We start from the raw sequence: 14,605 nt of genomic DNA, 5'->3' as shown, positions 1-14,605 counted from the left end.
AACAAAGCCAAAGCACTGCTAAAGAAAAACATACTGACATAAACAAGAAGAGATAGCTTATAAGTTCCACGCAGAATTAAAATAATGTTGATATGTGGGGCTACTGACTACAGAAGCAAACTCCCAGCCTAAACAACTACTGATGATATTACAAATTTATATCATAATTAATAAATATGGCTTTGTCTGCAGAACAAGTTTTGTATGCCATTTTAGGAACAAGGAAGAAAATACTGTAGTTTAAAATGACTTCCTTTCAAATAATTAAAATAAAGTCATTAAATATCTAAACCAAAGCTATCTAGAAAACCTCATATTTGGGGAAGATGTTCTTCTACAAAATTATATGTACTAGTATTTTTAGTAATAATATTCACCATATAAACAAAGTCATCTTACTATCTCAAAGGGATGTTAGGGGTTATTTTCATGTACAAAACAATTTAATTTGAAAATCTACCTTTTAAAAATTCCCCACTTAGGCCAGGCATGATGGCTCATGCCTATAATCCCAGCACTTTGGGAAGTGGTGGCAGGCAGATCTCGAGGTCAGGAGATCGAGACCATCCTGGCCAACATGGTGAAACCCCATCTCTACTAAAACTACAAAAATTAGCTGGACATGGTGGTGGGCGCCTGTAACCCCAGCTACTCAGGAAGCTGAGGTAGGAGAATCATTTGAACCCAGGAGTCAGAGGTTGCAGTAAGCCGAGATCATGCCACTGCACTCCAACCTGGTGACAGAGCAAGACTCCCTTTCAAAAAAAAAAAAAATTCCCCACTTATTCTAACACATTATACATATATATAGATGTATATATATCAGAAAAAAGTTTTAAGTTTGAACACTGAAATTATAGCTGGTAAATACCAAGAAGTGAAAAGTGATTCATCCGTTCAATAGGTATTTGTTTACTGGATGTCTTTAAAATGCCAGGCACTGTTCTGAGTCAAGAGACACAGAGTGAACAAAACAAATCCTATGCTCAAGAACTTACACTGGCCTAGGAAGGGAAGACACACAAATGTCAGGTGGTAATAAGTGCTATGAAAAGCAAAAAATAAAGTAAAATAAAATAAGGTTGGGAAAACAGAGAAGGATGAGAGACCACATTATTCTATATAGGGTAATCACATTTTAAGATACAGTGTAATAAATTAAAGAACTGTATTTTTAGTAGTACATTAATTATTTCGCACCTTGATTTTAATTAATACATTAATTTGTACATTAATCTTAACTGAAGTGTCTGGTCTTGACTTAAGTGCAAGGTATTTATCCAAAGTAACTTATAAGAGGAAATTTTACTTTTTAAATTTCAAAGATTTCAATTATGAACAAAAACAGGTGAAAACATCAGGAAAATTGTTTATGTCCTTTTATTTCTTTCTGTCCTTAATTCAAAAGAACAAAATTAACTTCCAATACTATACTGTAGAAAAAAGTTCATTAATTTACATTTTTTCTTGATACAGAGCTCTTTTAAAAAAAAAATTGTGTATTTAATTTGCAAATCAAATTAAATAGTGGAAAAAAACACTTTACCTTTTGCATTCCATATGAAGGCAGCTTTTCTCTGAAATGCTGAAATTTAAAAAAAGTTTTAAATTTTCACAAAAGATATGTAATTAAATTATAATCATGGTAATTAGGATACACCATAGGGTAAATTCTCTAGAATCCAAAAGTATTTTTATTATCTTACGGCTTGTGTAAAAAAATTATAAAGAATAATTTACCAATTCCTTTTATATCTGAAACATTCAAAACCAGAACTCCATTCCAAGCAAAATGGAGACAATGCTTTAAAGTCAGTGGCACTAAAATGAAATCGGATGTGTCCTAACAGCATTCTAATGATTGCTAAATTACTTTCACTATTTTTCAATATGTTTTATATATTCATCTTAGATTTGATTTCTGTATTATCTTTTCTCACCCAACAATCCACTATTTACGAACACATTAGGCACTGGAGCAGATTCAGAAATTATTTCAGGATACTTGCCTTTGAGTGTAAGAGAAAAGTAATATCTGCACAGTCAGAAAATCTGGTACTGCCATTTTAGAGCTGTGATCTCAGTTAAGTCATACTTAAAGTGTGAACGTCTAAAAGATTTTATCTCACAGGGTTGCCACAACGTCTAAATGAAAAACCTTTATATAAAAAGCAAATACCAGTTTCTGACACATATAAGCTACTCAATAGATTTCCAATGTGTTAAATTACAATTAGAATACTACAAAAGGAATGACTATTCTTTCCTGTATTTATGTGACAATTTCTTCCTAATTCTGAAAACTTTTATGGAACTCTATACCCATATTACATAAAAACACTTAAGAAGCAGTACTGTAGTTTACATTCAACTAAGTACATATAATGTAAAAAAAGAATCTTCAGTGGCATAAAAATAAAGTCAGCTTTAACAAACACCCTTTATTAAAATGGAAAAAACTGACCGGGTGTGGTGGCTGACGCCTGTAATCCCAGCACTTTCGTAGGCCGAGGCAGGCAGATCATGAGGTCAGGAGTCTGAGACCAGCCTGGCCAGCATGGTGAAACCCTGTCTCTACTAAAACTACACAAAATTAGCCGGGCATGGTGGCACACACCTGTAGTCCCAGCTACTTGGGACGGTGAGGCAGGAGAATTACTTGAACCTGGCAGGTGGAGGTTGCAGTGAGCCGAGATCGCGCCATTGCACTGCAGCCTGGGTGACAAAGCAAGACTCCATCTCAAAAAAAAAAAAAAAAAAAAAAAAAAAAAAAAAAAAAAAAAAAAAAAGGAAATAATTAAAAATATATATATAATTAATAAAATTAGAATTGTCTTTGGTAATCTAGTATTATATTATTGCCATGTTTGTCATGGTCAGGTAATTCTTATCAGCACCATAAAAATAACAATCACTGTGATGACTGAAATGAATTCTAGCAATTTTAAAATAACAAAAGCTACCACACTTACCTTACCTTATAATAACTTATCTTGTAATAATTTTTAAATTATCTAAAAACTATTTTTAATGACATAAGTATTAACACCCCAGGTAGTCAAATGTTACCATCTTAACACATACTTATACACAAGCTATCCCACTGCATTTCAAACTGGCATTAACCATATATGATTTATACATGTAAATGCCACTGAAAAGAGAGGTATAATCCAATATTCTTTCCCAAGGCAGCCAAAGTTTCTATGTGCTAACTTTTGACCATCACCAAGATGTGAGATAGTTCAACTGTAAGCTCTCTGAGGACAGGAAATATCTTATTACTCTTAAAAAAGAGTAATAAGCACAACTGGCTGGCGTGGTGACTCACACCCCTAATTCCAGAATTTGGGGAGGTTGAGGTGGGAGGATCGCTCAAGCCCACGAGTTCAAGACCAGCCTGGGCAACAAAGCAAAACCCTATCTCCACAAAAATTACAAAAATTAACCAGGCATACTGGTACATTCCTGTAGTCCCAGCTACTCAGGAGGCTAAGGTGAGAGGATCACTTGAGCCCAGGAGGTCGAGGTTGCAGTGAGCCATGATGGCACCACTGAACTCTAGCCTGGGTCACAGACTGAGACTCTGTCTCAAATATATATACACATACACACACACATATATAGCACAATAACTGGTATCCAGGAAGCAGAAAATTAATGTTTATTAAAGAACATCAAGAAAAAATATTGCACATGGCTAAAAATGATTAAAAAGTTGAGTTCTTAAACACAGGTGAATTTTAGATCTGATTCTGTTATGAGCTATGCAACCTTAGGTAGGTCACTTAACCTAAATCTTTTTCCTCATCTACAACAGACATGTAGTCTCTATTCAAGGTTGCTGAGAAGCTTAAATAATGCAGTATACATGAAGCATTTATGACAACACATGAGAAATACGAAGACCATCAACTTTTCAAATGTTTTACACGTTTTTCTTTCTCTGAACTAGATCAATCACCCATCTTTAGTATATGAGTTCTGTCTACCATATATAGCAAAGAGAAAGACACTAATTCTCCTTGTTCTTAAGGCTGTTCAAGCAGCTCTTCTCAACTAGAAGATTCTGAATTAATTCATCCTGAAATTTCCTCCATTTTCAAATCACAGTTTTACCCAACAGGCATCAAAGAGCTACACAATTTGGCCCTGGACAACCTCAGCTTATCTATTCTAATAAGGAAATCTAACTTTCATCAGTAACAGTCAGTGGATCATTCTTTCCTAATAAGGAAATTCAGCTTTCGTCAGTTAGCTGAGGGATCCTTTCTTTCCTACAGGAGGTGCTATATCCTTTATCAAAAACAGCAGTGTGCATTTACATATTAAAGATATGGCCCTCAGAGTTCCCTCGGTAATTTCTTTTAAAAAAATACACACATACACGCGACCACTTTATTACACCTCTAGAACACCCACAAATCATACAATTTTATGTTTTAACTGAAAGGGACCTTAAAATATCTTGCCTAGCGTAGAAAGAAAGTATCAGAATTCAGGAGACTCTCAGGTCTTGTGAGTATTTAAAATGTTAGTGAACATAGCATATCACATAACTTCTGAAATATTTAATTTTATCATCTACAAAAAAAGAGTTAAGTAACCTGGCACAAGCTTTACAATTTTAACTGCCTTTACTGTACATGGCACCTCACTAAACTGGCCTAGAAAAGCTGAAGAGTAAGTATTTTTTTTTCCATTTGCACCAGCATTTCTCAAACATTTCTTCTCCTCACCACATAAGCTTCTGTGGATGAGACAGGATACTACTGTAGGTTATGTGTAACTTCCATTCCCACTGCTTTTCTCTACCATTCGAAAATAAAGTAATTCCCACAGAGGATATCTTGTTGAGGATCTCACTGATCTATGCCATGCAGCTACCTCTAACCATATACACATTTTTAGTATAAGAAAAAAATGACAAAATATTTTTTGACATCTTTCTACTACCTGCATTTCAATATACCGAAGGTCATTTTTTTTCTTTTGTAAATCTTCCAATAATTTTTGGTCTAAAGTTCCATCTGGTTCATTTTCTTGCAAGAGATACTCAGAATCTCGGTCAATATATGATTTGTTCCTGATTCTAAACATTTTTTTTTCTTGGTTTATCAACTTCTTTTCCTGGATGTCAAGTTTCTTCTCTGAGCATGGTGTGTTCTTAGTACAAACTTCAGTACCGTATCTGTTTTGACAAAATAGGAAAATAAGGTGAGATGAAGAGCCACTCGAACCCTGGAACAAAACAAAACAAAACAATACGCTGTTGAAATATTTCACAGTCATCCAAATTCAAAGCTTTTCTCTTAGTACAGTAATTATGAAAATATACTTAGAGTCTTATAACAAATTCAAATTTTTCCTTCCTTTAAATAGATATTGCCAGATTAAGTTATTCCTTGTGGTAGTTAAAAATAAAAAATCCACACAATAGTCATTCCTTCACTGCGGTTAGTTACAGTGTTTCTCTTTTTCTGGTTTCTTGAACTTGTTTCATGTCACAACATCTTTTTTCTTGCCACCCTTTCTGAGCTATAAATAGGATGCTACAATACACAGTCCATGAAATACTTGTACAAATTTTTCCTCTAAATGATACAGTTCTTGTAACCTTTCTAAAATAGGAGCAATTTCACTTCTTGCAGATCTCCCAGATAGAATAATTTCATAAATACAAAGAGGACAGGTAGGGAGAAGAATAAATAACAACTTAATACATCTCATATCCAGACACACTATTATTCATACCATTTAGCTTTCCTGTGGAAACATGTCATCTAAATTTTTAAAAGTCATTTTCTAAATCTGTTTAATCTACATAAGAAAAAAAAAAAGTACATCAAGGTTAAACTTCACTTATTGAAGAAAATAAAGATGTTATTTTTATTATTAAAGTGTTACTCTTTGCCTATTCTTTAAAAAAATACTTCTTGTCGTACCCATGATCCTCAGGAGCAAACCAGGATATCTGTGCTTCCGACTCTTTATCATTCTTCGCTTGAACAGAATTCAGTAGCTGCACAATTTGTTCTTCTCGTCGTTCATCCATGTGTACTACAGCTCTCTAGTTTGTGCCAAGAAAAAAGCATCTTGTCAACAAAAGAAAGCATATGCAAAAATTATGTGATACTAAAGAAAATAAAGGCTAAGTAATATACGTTCAACAAATACATATAAAAGAAAGTTATTCACACTTGTCCTCTAACCCAATCCCCCTTCCTAGACCTAATTAATTAATGTTAAAATTTTGGTACATATCCTTCTAGACCTTTTCCAACAAGCACTTATAAAATTAGCCCTATTATGACTGGCAAAGAAAGCTCATTTATGCCTCTTCCTACAACCTTGGTTCTCTTACTCCCAACCCTCACATACTAATTATTATGAATTTCTCCTTATCTTAAAATTTTGAAGTTATTACAACTCAAATGGTTTAAGAAAAAAGTTGAAAACTGGAAATAGTTTGGTTGCAATGAACATGAAAGTTCTTAACACTAAACAGAAGAATAAATTGGTAAGTAAGGCTGAGCTCAGAAGGAGTAAATAAAATTGATCAATGCTCATTAGGTGATCCAATGTGGCAAATGACGCAGTTGCTTCAAAGAATGAGAATAAAACACAACAAACTGGACAAAGATAAAGGTCCTTGGTGAACTATGAAAATTTTCAGAAACTTTATGCATTTAAGAAATGTCCAAGGTAAAAAAAAAAAAAAATTGCCAAAACCCAATTCTTTGGAGACTTTTATATTTAGACATAGTAAGTTGAAAAACAGATTCTTCAAAATCTACGGGTCTACAAACGTTAGGTTCTAACGTGCATATAAATCCACAGGCAAAAGGAAACACACAAGGAGTGGTGAAAATTAGAGTGTGTTAGGTTAAAGAACCAAAGGAGGAGGAAGGTAAAAGTATAAATGAAAAGAAAACAGTCAAAAATCGAAAGAAAGAAACCATAGGACTTAATGACTATTTGGTGGAAGTTGGGGACAGACAAAAAGGAAGAAAGAATCAAAGACAACTGTTTTCAAATTTAAGGGTGGATCATGAGAAAACAGCAGTAAGATGAATCATTAGGAGGAGGCTGCTCTGTGTTACTGTACATTTTTGTGTACATGTAGAGGTGATGGAGGTCAAAATAGGATGCTAAGTTTGGATTTTAGGCAATTAAGAACAATGATGAAAGTTCCCAACTTGTAATAATGATTAGCCAGATGAATATATGGAAATGGATCTCTGAAAGGTTTTGTTTTTAGAGTTACGATAGAAATTTTGGAGTGTTCTGCAAAGTTGAAATCACACAGACACAGGAGTTCTTTTAATTTACAAAGAACACCACCTCCAAAGATGAGAACAGATGGCTGACCAAGTCCGGCATTCAGGGGGCCAAGGCAAGAAAATAAGTCAGAGGAATAATCAAGAGAACAAGCAAAAGACTAGGAGCACACAGTGACAAATCACCCCTATGAAGTGAAGAAAGGTGTTAAAAAAAGGAATCAGAAGTATAAAATTGATGTAACTAAGGCAGAGAACTGAAAAAATTACTACTGTATCCAACAACTAGGCAGTTGGGAATGTTCTTCAAGGTGTTTTTAGTTTTTGAGGTTTGGTTATGATTTTTGGGGAGAAGAGAAGCAGGAGCTAAGGTAAGGAGACTGATGAAAGCAGATGGCAAATGTGCAAAATACTCTAAAATCTAGAGCAACAGATTTCAATTGTTTTTTATTTTTTTCATAGCAATCTGCAGTAAAACTAATGACTCAGTACACACATACACGAATAAGTAATTTCACAAAATACTTTCCTTACTCTGTACAGTGCAACTCTTCTCTTCACTGTATTCTATCCCAATTAAACAAACACCAAAATAGCTGGTCATAACAAAGTTTAACATAAAGTTTGAAAACAAGGGGTGGGTGGGGGAGTATGTGTCCCAGAAGAACAAGACATAAGCATGTTTAAGACAAGAGACAGGGTTTTATGAGACATTCTAATTCTAATCAGTATTACATGCTTTGTGAAAGCTCAAATAAGACAAGAGACAGGGTTTTATGAGACATTCTAATTCTAATCAGTATTACATGCTTTGTGAAAGCTCAAATAAGTTTACATGAGTAGAAGGATAACCTAATGTGATAAAAATAAGAAATTAGTGATAAAACAACCTGAGGAAGTAAAGCCAATGAACTATACGCTACCTCCTTTTTTGAAGTGAAAACAAGTGGCTAATTTCAGTTGTCAGGATATAAAATGTGTCTACAAAAGTCCTCTTAAAGTTTCTTGATGTATCTGTTTAGTTAGAACATAACCTGTATCTGCTATTCCTACAGTTCTCAGTTTTCCATGTTAACTCATTACTCTATATTTTGTTTAGTAAACACTTTCCTAGATTGACATTTCACAACACATTGCCCAACTCCTGCCCATAACAGCACAAAAGATTATTCTAATTTTATGAGATTTCACACCCCTTGGGAAAGGTGAATTACTGAATAACGTAACAGTCTACAGAAAATAAACAGATCTACACAATCTTTCAGTCCAAACTATCACAACAAAATTAGTTTTAATTAAAAAGTCAACATCAGTTGGTAGTCTTTAAGATACCTTACACAATGCATATGTACCAAGTAAGCATCTGCTAATCAATAAGGAATTAGTTGAATTGTAGTACACCCAATGGTTAAGTGTGAGTAGATCTTTCTGCAAGTATACAAACAGAAAGATGACCAAAGTATTAAATCAAAAAAGTCAGTTGTGTAGCAGGATCTTGTTTTTATTACTATTAATTTAAAAAGAGGTTATTCACTCTCCATATCCTATACTTTTTGCAGTGCCTCTGCCAGATATAATTCTGGCACATGGTATATGCCCCAGGAATGAACAGCTGAATCTATCTTTTACAATGAACATGTATGATTAGCTCTTGAAAACATAATTTACACTCTAAATAAAAAGATTCGTATTTTTAATGATGTTCTCCCCACAATGAGTTTCTGGACGCTGCAGATAGCAGAGAATATACCTTAATTCCAAACTTGGATCTTGCCTTTTTGTAGGATACCTCTCTCCCACTCAACAACCTTCTTCTAGTTCTACCACACTTCACTTAATTTCACTCCTTGCCTGAAGAATCTCAGAAACACATTTTGTTTCATGACTATTTTCTTTTGTCATAGAATTTTGATTATTTCCTGCTTTCTTGGACATTCTCAAATATCCTGCTTCTAGTTTTCAGTTCCTCGCAAGAGACCCTAAATGATGTCCACAAAATTTATTTTATCAGCTTTCTAATCATGTGCAACTACTTCAAACTGTCTCCCCATTCTCTGTAACAGGCCAGCACCACCTTTCTGTTTGCCCTCAGCATTCACACACAGTTTTTCACAAAACAAAAGCCACAAGAAGAAAAGGTCCTCAGTTGGTTATCACCAAATCTAAACCCACCTGTATCAGAATTTATCCTTTTTTCTTTCCTGTTAAAAAAGAAGTGCATTTTAAAGGCTAACCCCTCAACCTGAGCTCTGCAGTCCAATTCCTTTCATGTCCTCAGGGCCACCTCATTCATTGAAATTTACCTTGCTTTCCTAAATTTCTAACCTCTCCAGTAGACATTACGCAGTCAATCGATATTCTAGTTTGCCTCTTTTAGTAATGTGGTAGAAAATCAAACCTTGCTTGTTGTAAACCATTAAGATTTGGGGGTCGGTTATTACTACAGCATAATTTGGCCCACTTTGATTTCCTCTTCACCGGGTGCTTCCCATCAGGGCATGAACATGGTCAAATCTCTTCACCTTAGAAACAAGAAAAACAAAAAACCCTCTCTTGAATTCCCTTACCCCTATCAGCTACTGCCCTATTTTTCTTCCTCCTCTTCACAGCAAAACTGTTGGAAAAAGTTCCACTTCTTAATCTCTGTTTCACTTGCCACCCTACTGCAGTCTGGCTTTTACTTCTACAATGCCACAGAAAGGGCTCCCATTAAGATCATCAATGACCTTGTTGATAAAATCCAATAGACATTCTCAGCTCTTACGTCATTTGTGCATACTTGCCACTATCAATTACTTCCTCTTGTTGATACACCCTTCTCTCCTTTAAACACTACTCTTAGATTTCAAAACAACATACATCTTATTTTTCTCTTCTCTGGCTGATCCTTCCTAGATTCTTTTGTAACCTTCTTTTCCTCAGCCTGTCCCTTAAATTTTCATTTTCTGTATTTGACAGCCTGAGTGATCTACAGACCAGCAACACTGGCATCACCTGGGAGACTGTTAACAAAAGTCGAATCTCTGATCCCACTAGTGTCCTACATTTTAACAAGATGTCAGGTGATTCCTATGCACATTCAAGTCTGAGAAGCAATGGTCTATAGAATTCAGGCTGGGCCCATTCCGTGTCTGACTATTCACTCCCACACTCCAACTACCACCCATGAGCCCATTAACTGTCAAATACTTACCTCCAGTCTAGATTTTTCTAGGCATCAGATCTACACAGCCCTCTCCCTCCTGCAAATCCTCATTTGTATGCCCTATAACAATATCAAACTCATAGTGTCCATAGCCGAGCCAATCACCTTCCTCCAACAAGCCTGATCCTTACAGACAGGCATAAAAGAGTCATCATTAACACTGTACTTATCCCTTCAGATAAAATACATCACAAAATCATTTTGAGTCTACCTCCCAAATCACTTTAATCTGTCCACTTCCCTCCATATCCACTGCCAACGTGCTAATTCAAGCTGTCATTTCTCACCTTAGTTACTGCAAGGGCTACTTAACTGGTCTCCCTGAACCAGGATTGCCGCTCTTCAATCCATTCCTTATACTGCTACCAGAGTGAATTTAAACATTTAAAATCCAGTCATTTCATTCTTTGTTTAAAATGTTTTACCGGCTTGCTACAGTCCTCAGAAAGACTCAATGTATCTCAAGGCCGTGCTTATTTTTCTAGCCCAGAGATTTTCAAATTGCTGTTTCTGAAATTATATTAAAGGATCATGAACAGCATTAAAAGAGAACAGAGAAGTTCAAAAACAAAAAAACTTCAAAGCAATGTGCAGGTAATTAAGTATTATTTTACAAAACTTTTCATCTAGTTATACATATGTGTGTACTGGGTTGTAAATTCAAATATATTCCTTTTTGTGCAAAGCAGCCAACAAGTTTGAGATTGACTGCCCTAACCTCATCTCACTACTCTCCACATCCATGTTCTTATCTTTTATAGTTTCTTGAACTGAATATGTGCTTCCTTGATCTCGGTGTTGTTGCACATGCTACTGCCTTTGCCTGGAATCTTTTCCAAACCCCAAACCTCAAACACACACACGTATATTCACTTTACTATATTTCAAGTTTCAGCTTAAGGGTTACCGTCCCTGAAAAATCTTCTAAAATACCTTGACCTGAGTTAGGTGATAGCCCATATTCTCTAATACCTTAATATTGTATTATATTTATTGCTCCAAACAAACCACAATCTCTGTAGAGCCTATATTAATACTGTGCTTAAGATACCATCACAAAAATAATGTCCTCAATAAATATTTGTTGAAAGAACATTCGTTCAAGAATGCATCATTAGAATGCATTCATTTTCAGCCTGGCGACACGACTCACATCTGTAATCCCAGCACTTTGGGAGGCCGGGGCTGGTGGATTACCTGAGGTCAGGAGCTCAAGACTAGCCCGGCCAACATAACAAAACCCTGTCTCTTCTAAAAATACAAAAATTAGCCGAGTGTGGCGGTGCCCGCCTGTCCCCAGCTACTCGGGAGACAGAGGGTGCAGTGAGCCGAGATCACACCACTGCACTCCAGGCTGGGTGACACAGTGAGACTCTGACTCAAAAAAAAAAAAAAAAAAAAACTATTCATTTTGAAAACACATGACATGACTTTAAAAATTACTGAAATTCTGACTGGGAAGCAATGACATCAGGCTAAAGGTGGTCAAAGAAGAACTGGGATGAGCCCATTGAAAAATACTCACATTAAAACAAGACGGAAAGGTACATTTTAGACAGGAGAACAGTATGACACTGTAATAAAAAGTAAAAATAAATTATGTTTACAAAAGCTATAATTAGACTGGGGACGTGGGCTCGGAGAAATGCTCAAAGTGGTAAACCTGTTATGTTGAAGCCATATTACCAAGATTTCCAGAAAACATGTCAAGATGCAACTGAAATGTATTAGACTGAGACAGAAGTGGCCTGACTTCCAAATTCAAGTGGTGAATTAGGGAATGAAATGATCTAATTTTTCCTTTTAAAAGATCACCATAGGCGGCTCTGCAAAGCACAGACAATGCAGAGCAGGAATGCAAGCTAGATGACTAGTTAGAAGGTAAGAACAGTTAGATTGGGATATATTAAGAAGGCAGAGATTTGCTGAAATGAAGGGGAAGAAGCAAAGATAAATCTCATTTGGCCTTGGCAAGTGAATAAATGGTCATGTCACCACTAAAAGGAGGATGGGAACGCAAGTAGAAATCAAAAGTTCCATTCACAACATCCACTGCACAACTGGCTATACCCTTCATGTGGAAACAATAATGAACATTTTTTCCTGACTTATTTAACTTTTCATCTGTTTAGGTATTATTTTCCCAGCTAGACTGTAAGCTCCTTGAATACCACATTCCTTCAAGTCCCTGGAGCAACATGCATAAAACCTTGTTTGAAACAGAGCCTTAATAAACAAAAGTTGTAAAGTTACTTAGACGTCTCTATCCTGATTTTCAAAAGCCAGTCTGCCCAACGAAAAAGTTAATTTGGAGCTGTAAAAGAAGTGGATTTGTTTATTAAATAAGTTTAAGTTATGAAGATAAACGGATAAGGCCCCCGGAAACACCTGAATGAACATGACATGGTTAAAGAAATAAAAAGAAATGGAATGGTTTTAAAATAGTAGTCTAGGTCGGGCGCGGTGGCTCATGTCTGTAATCTCAGCACTTTGGGAGGCCCAGGCGGGTGGATCACCTGAGGTCAGGAGTTAGAGACCAACCTGGCCAACATGGTGAAACCCCTCTCTACTGAAAACACAACAATGAGCTGGAGGGGTGGCGGACGCCTGTAATCCCAGCTACTCGGGAGGCTGAGGCAGGAGAATCGCTTGAACTTGGGAGTCGAGGTTGCAGTGAGCTGAGATAGCGCCACTGCACTCCAGCCTGGGCGACAGAGTGAGATTCTGTCTAAAAAAAAAAAAAAAAGTAGCCTAAATGATGATCTAATTACACTCTATAATACATTTTATAAGGTGCTTTTTAAAAAGAAGTCACCAAAGGCATATACTCAGTTCCTACTTAATGATAAAAATTATTTTTATTAGAATTTTATTTATTAGTCACTCCGAGAACTTTGTTTCCTTTACTGCAGATCTTCAAGATACAAATCAACCTGACAATCACCTGAAGAGAGGAGAGTAAGCCAAATCGTCTCTGGAGATTCCTTTCATTTTCCTTTTCAAAGAGAATCTGCTAATCAATAGAAATTTCTCCACCCCAACACAAAAAACAAACAAACAAACAAAAATCCTAGGTTTGCGGATAATTTTAACACTAATAATAAAAGCTGGACTATTTTTCTGAACGATCCACAGCCAAAATAGTGTCTGTCTGCTTTTGTTCCGCGCAAACCTATCTCAAATGTAGAAAGGTCGCTATTTGCTTCTTCACCAGGCAAAGACCTTAAAGTGACAATTATTATTCTAACTGAAAGGATGGCCAGAGGATACGACAATGACAATTAATAAAGTTAATTTCGGTTGGAACGTGAACTTAACATTTGCTTTGTCACAGTTCTCAAGTCCTCTAAGCAAAGTATATATTCAGCCTGCATAAATCCTGCCTGTTTTTCGTCAGATGCGCATGGCTAATGTAAAGCAGTACACCCGCTACAGGGAGCACCCACACGACATATTTGCGCCTCATTTGCATTTCACAAAGCACGTGCATCACTTAAGAAACAAAACCAGGAAAAAGGGGGCAGCGGGAGAGAGAAGAAATCCTGTGCTGCCTCATCCCCTCCACTATAGAATCCGAGATTACCTCTTGCCTCTCCGCTTCCTTGTTCTTCTGTCCCTGTTTTTTCGCGTACCACATGCCGATTTCGCGGCCTTTCAGGTGCCCGGGATGCCGGCCCCTGCCGCCTCGACCACCCCCTCCGCCGCCGGCGCCTCCTCCGGAGCCTCGGTTCCCTCCATGACCCCCTGCCGATCCCCCTCCATAGCCCCCACCGGAGCTGCGGGGACCCCCATCACGGCCCCAGTTCTGATGGTAGTCATAACTCATTGTCCTGGCGGACTACAACCCGTCAGAACCAACAACCACTGGAAATGGCGTCCGGTCCCGGAAGGCACTGTGCGCCCACTTCCGTTTTGCTTCAGTAGCGTAGCGCAAGAGGGCGGGCCATTTAGCATCACAAGCAGCGGTTTCTGGTGACGTCACGGCGTGACGACCTCGGTGATCTGGACGGCGGCGGGGGTCGGGTTTTGTCTGATCCTCCTGAGTTGTTTACCCTTGTACCTCTGGAGCAACAGCCAGCCAAAGGCCCGTAGATTTTCATTCCCTAGGCCCAGCAAGTGA

The 14,605-nt window shown here is 36.9% G+C and overlaps 1 protein-coding gene across 4 annotated transcripts in view; it reads right to left on the bottom strand.

Moving 5' to 3' along the window:
- Window positions 1-14,392, bottom strand: part of DHX36 (DEAH-box helicase 36) — a 55,113-nt gene extending 40,721 nt beyond the window's left edge. For 2 of the 4 annotated variants that reach the window (XM_033203742.1, XM_033203744.1), the window contains exons 1-4: window positions 14,069-14,392; window positions 5,946-6,070; window positions 4,957-5,191; window positions 1,547-1,585 (exon numbers count right to left, since the gene is read on the bottom strand). In XM_033203742.1, coding sequence (XP_033059633.1) covers window positions 1,547-1,585; window positions 4,957-5,191; window positions 5,946-6,070; window positions 14,069-14,311 — 642 coding nt within the window. In that variant the 5' untranslated portion in view covers window positions 14,312-14,392. The remainder of the gene's footprint in view (window positions 1-1,546; window positions 1,586-4,956; window positions 5,192-5,945; window positions 6,071-14,068) is intronic. The other 2 variants (XM_033203746.1, XM_033203747.1) reach the window with 1 other exon arrangement.
- Between the last annotated feature and the right edge of the window lie 213 nt (window positions 14,393-14,605).

This window comes from Trachypithecus francoisi, unplaced genomic scaffold (genome assembly GCF_009764315.1).
Source record: "Trachypithecus francoisi isolate TF-2019V2 unplaced genomic scaffold, Tfra_2.0 Lachesis_group0, whole genome shotgun sequence".
In the NCBI taxonomy this organism is placed as follows: Eukaryota; Metazoa; Chordata; class Mammalia; order Primates; family Cercopithecidae; genus Trachypithecus; species Trachypithecus francoisi.
The sequence above is the reverse complement of the archived record's forward strand: the minus strand, read 5'-3'. Positions and strand labels throughout refer to the sequence as shown.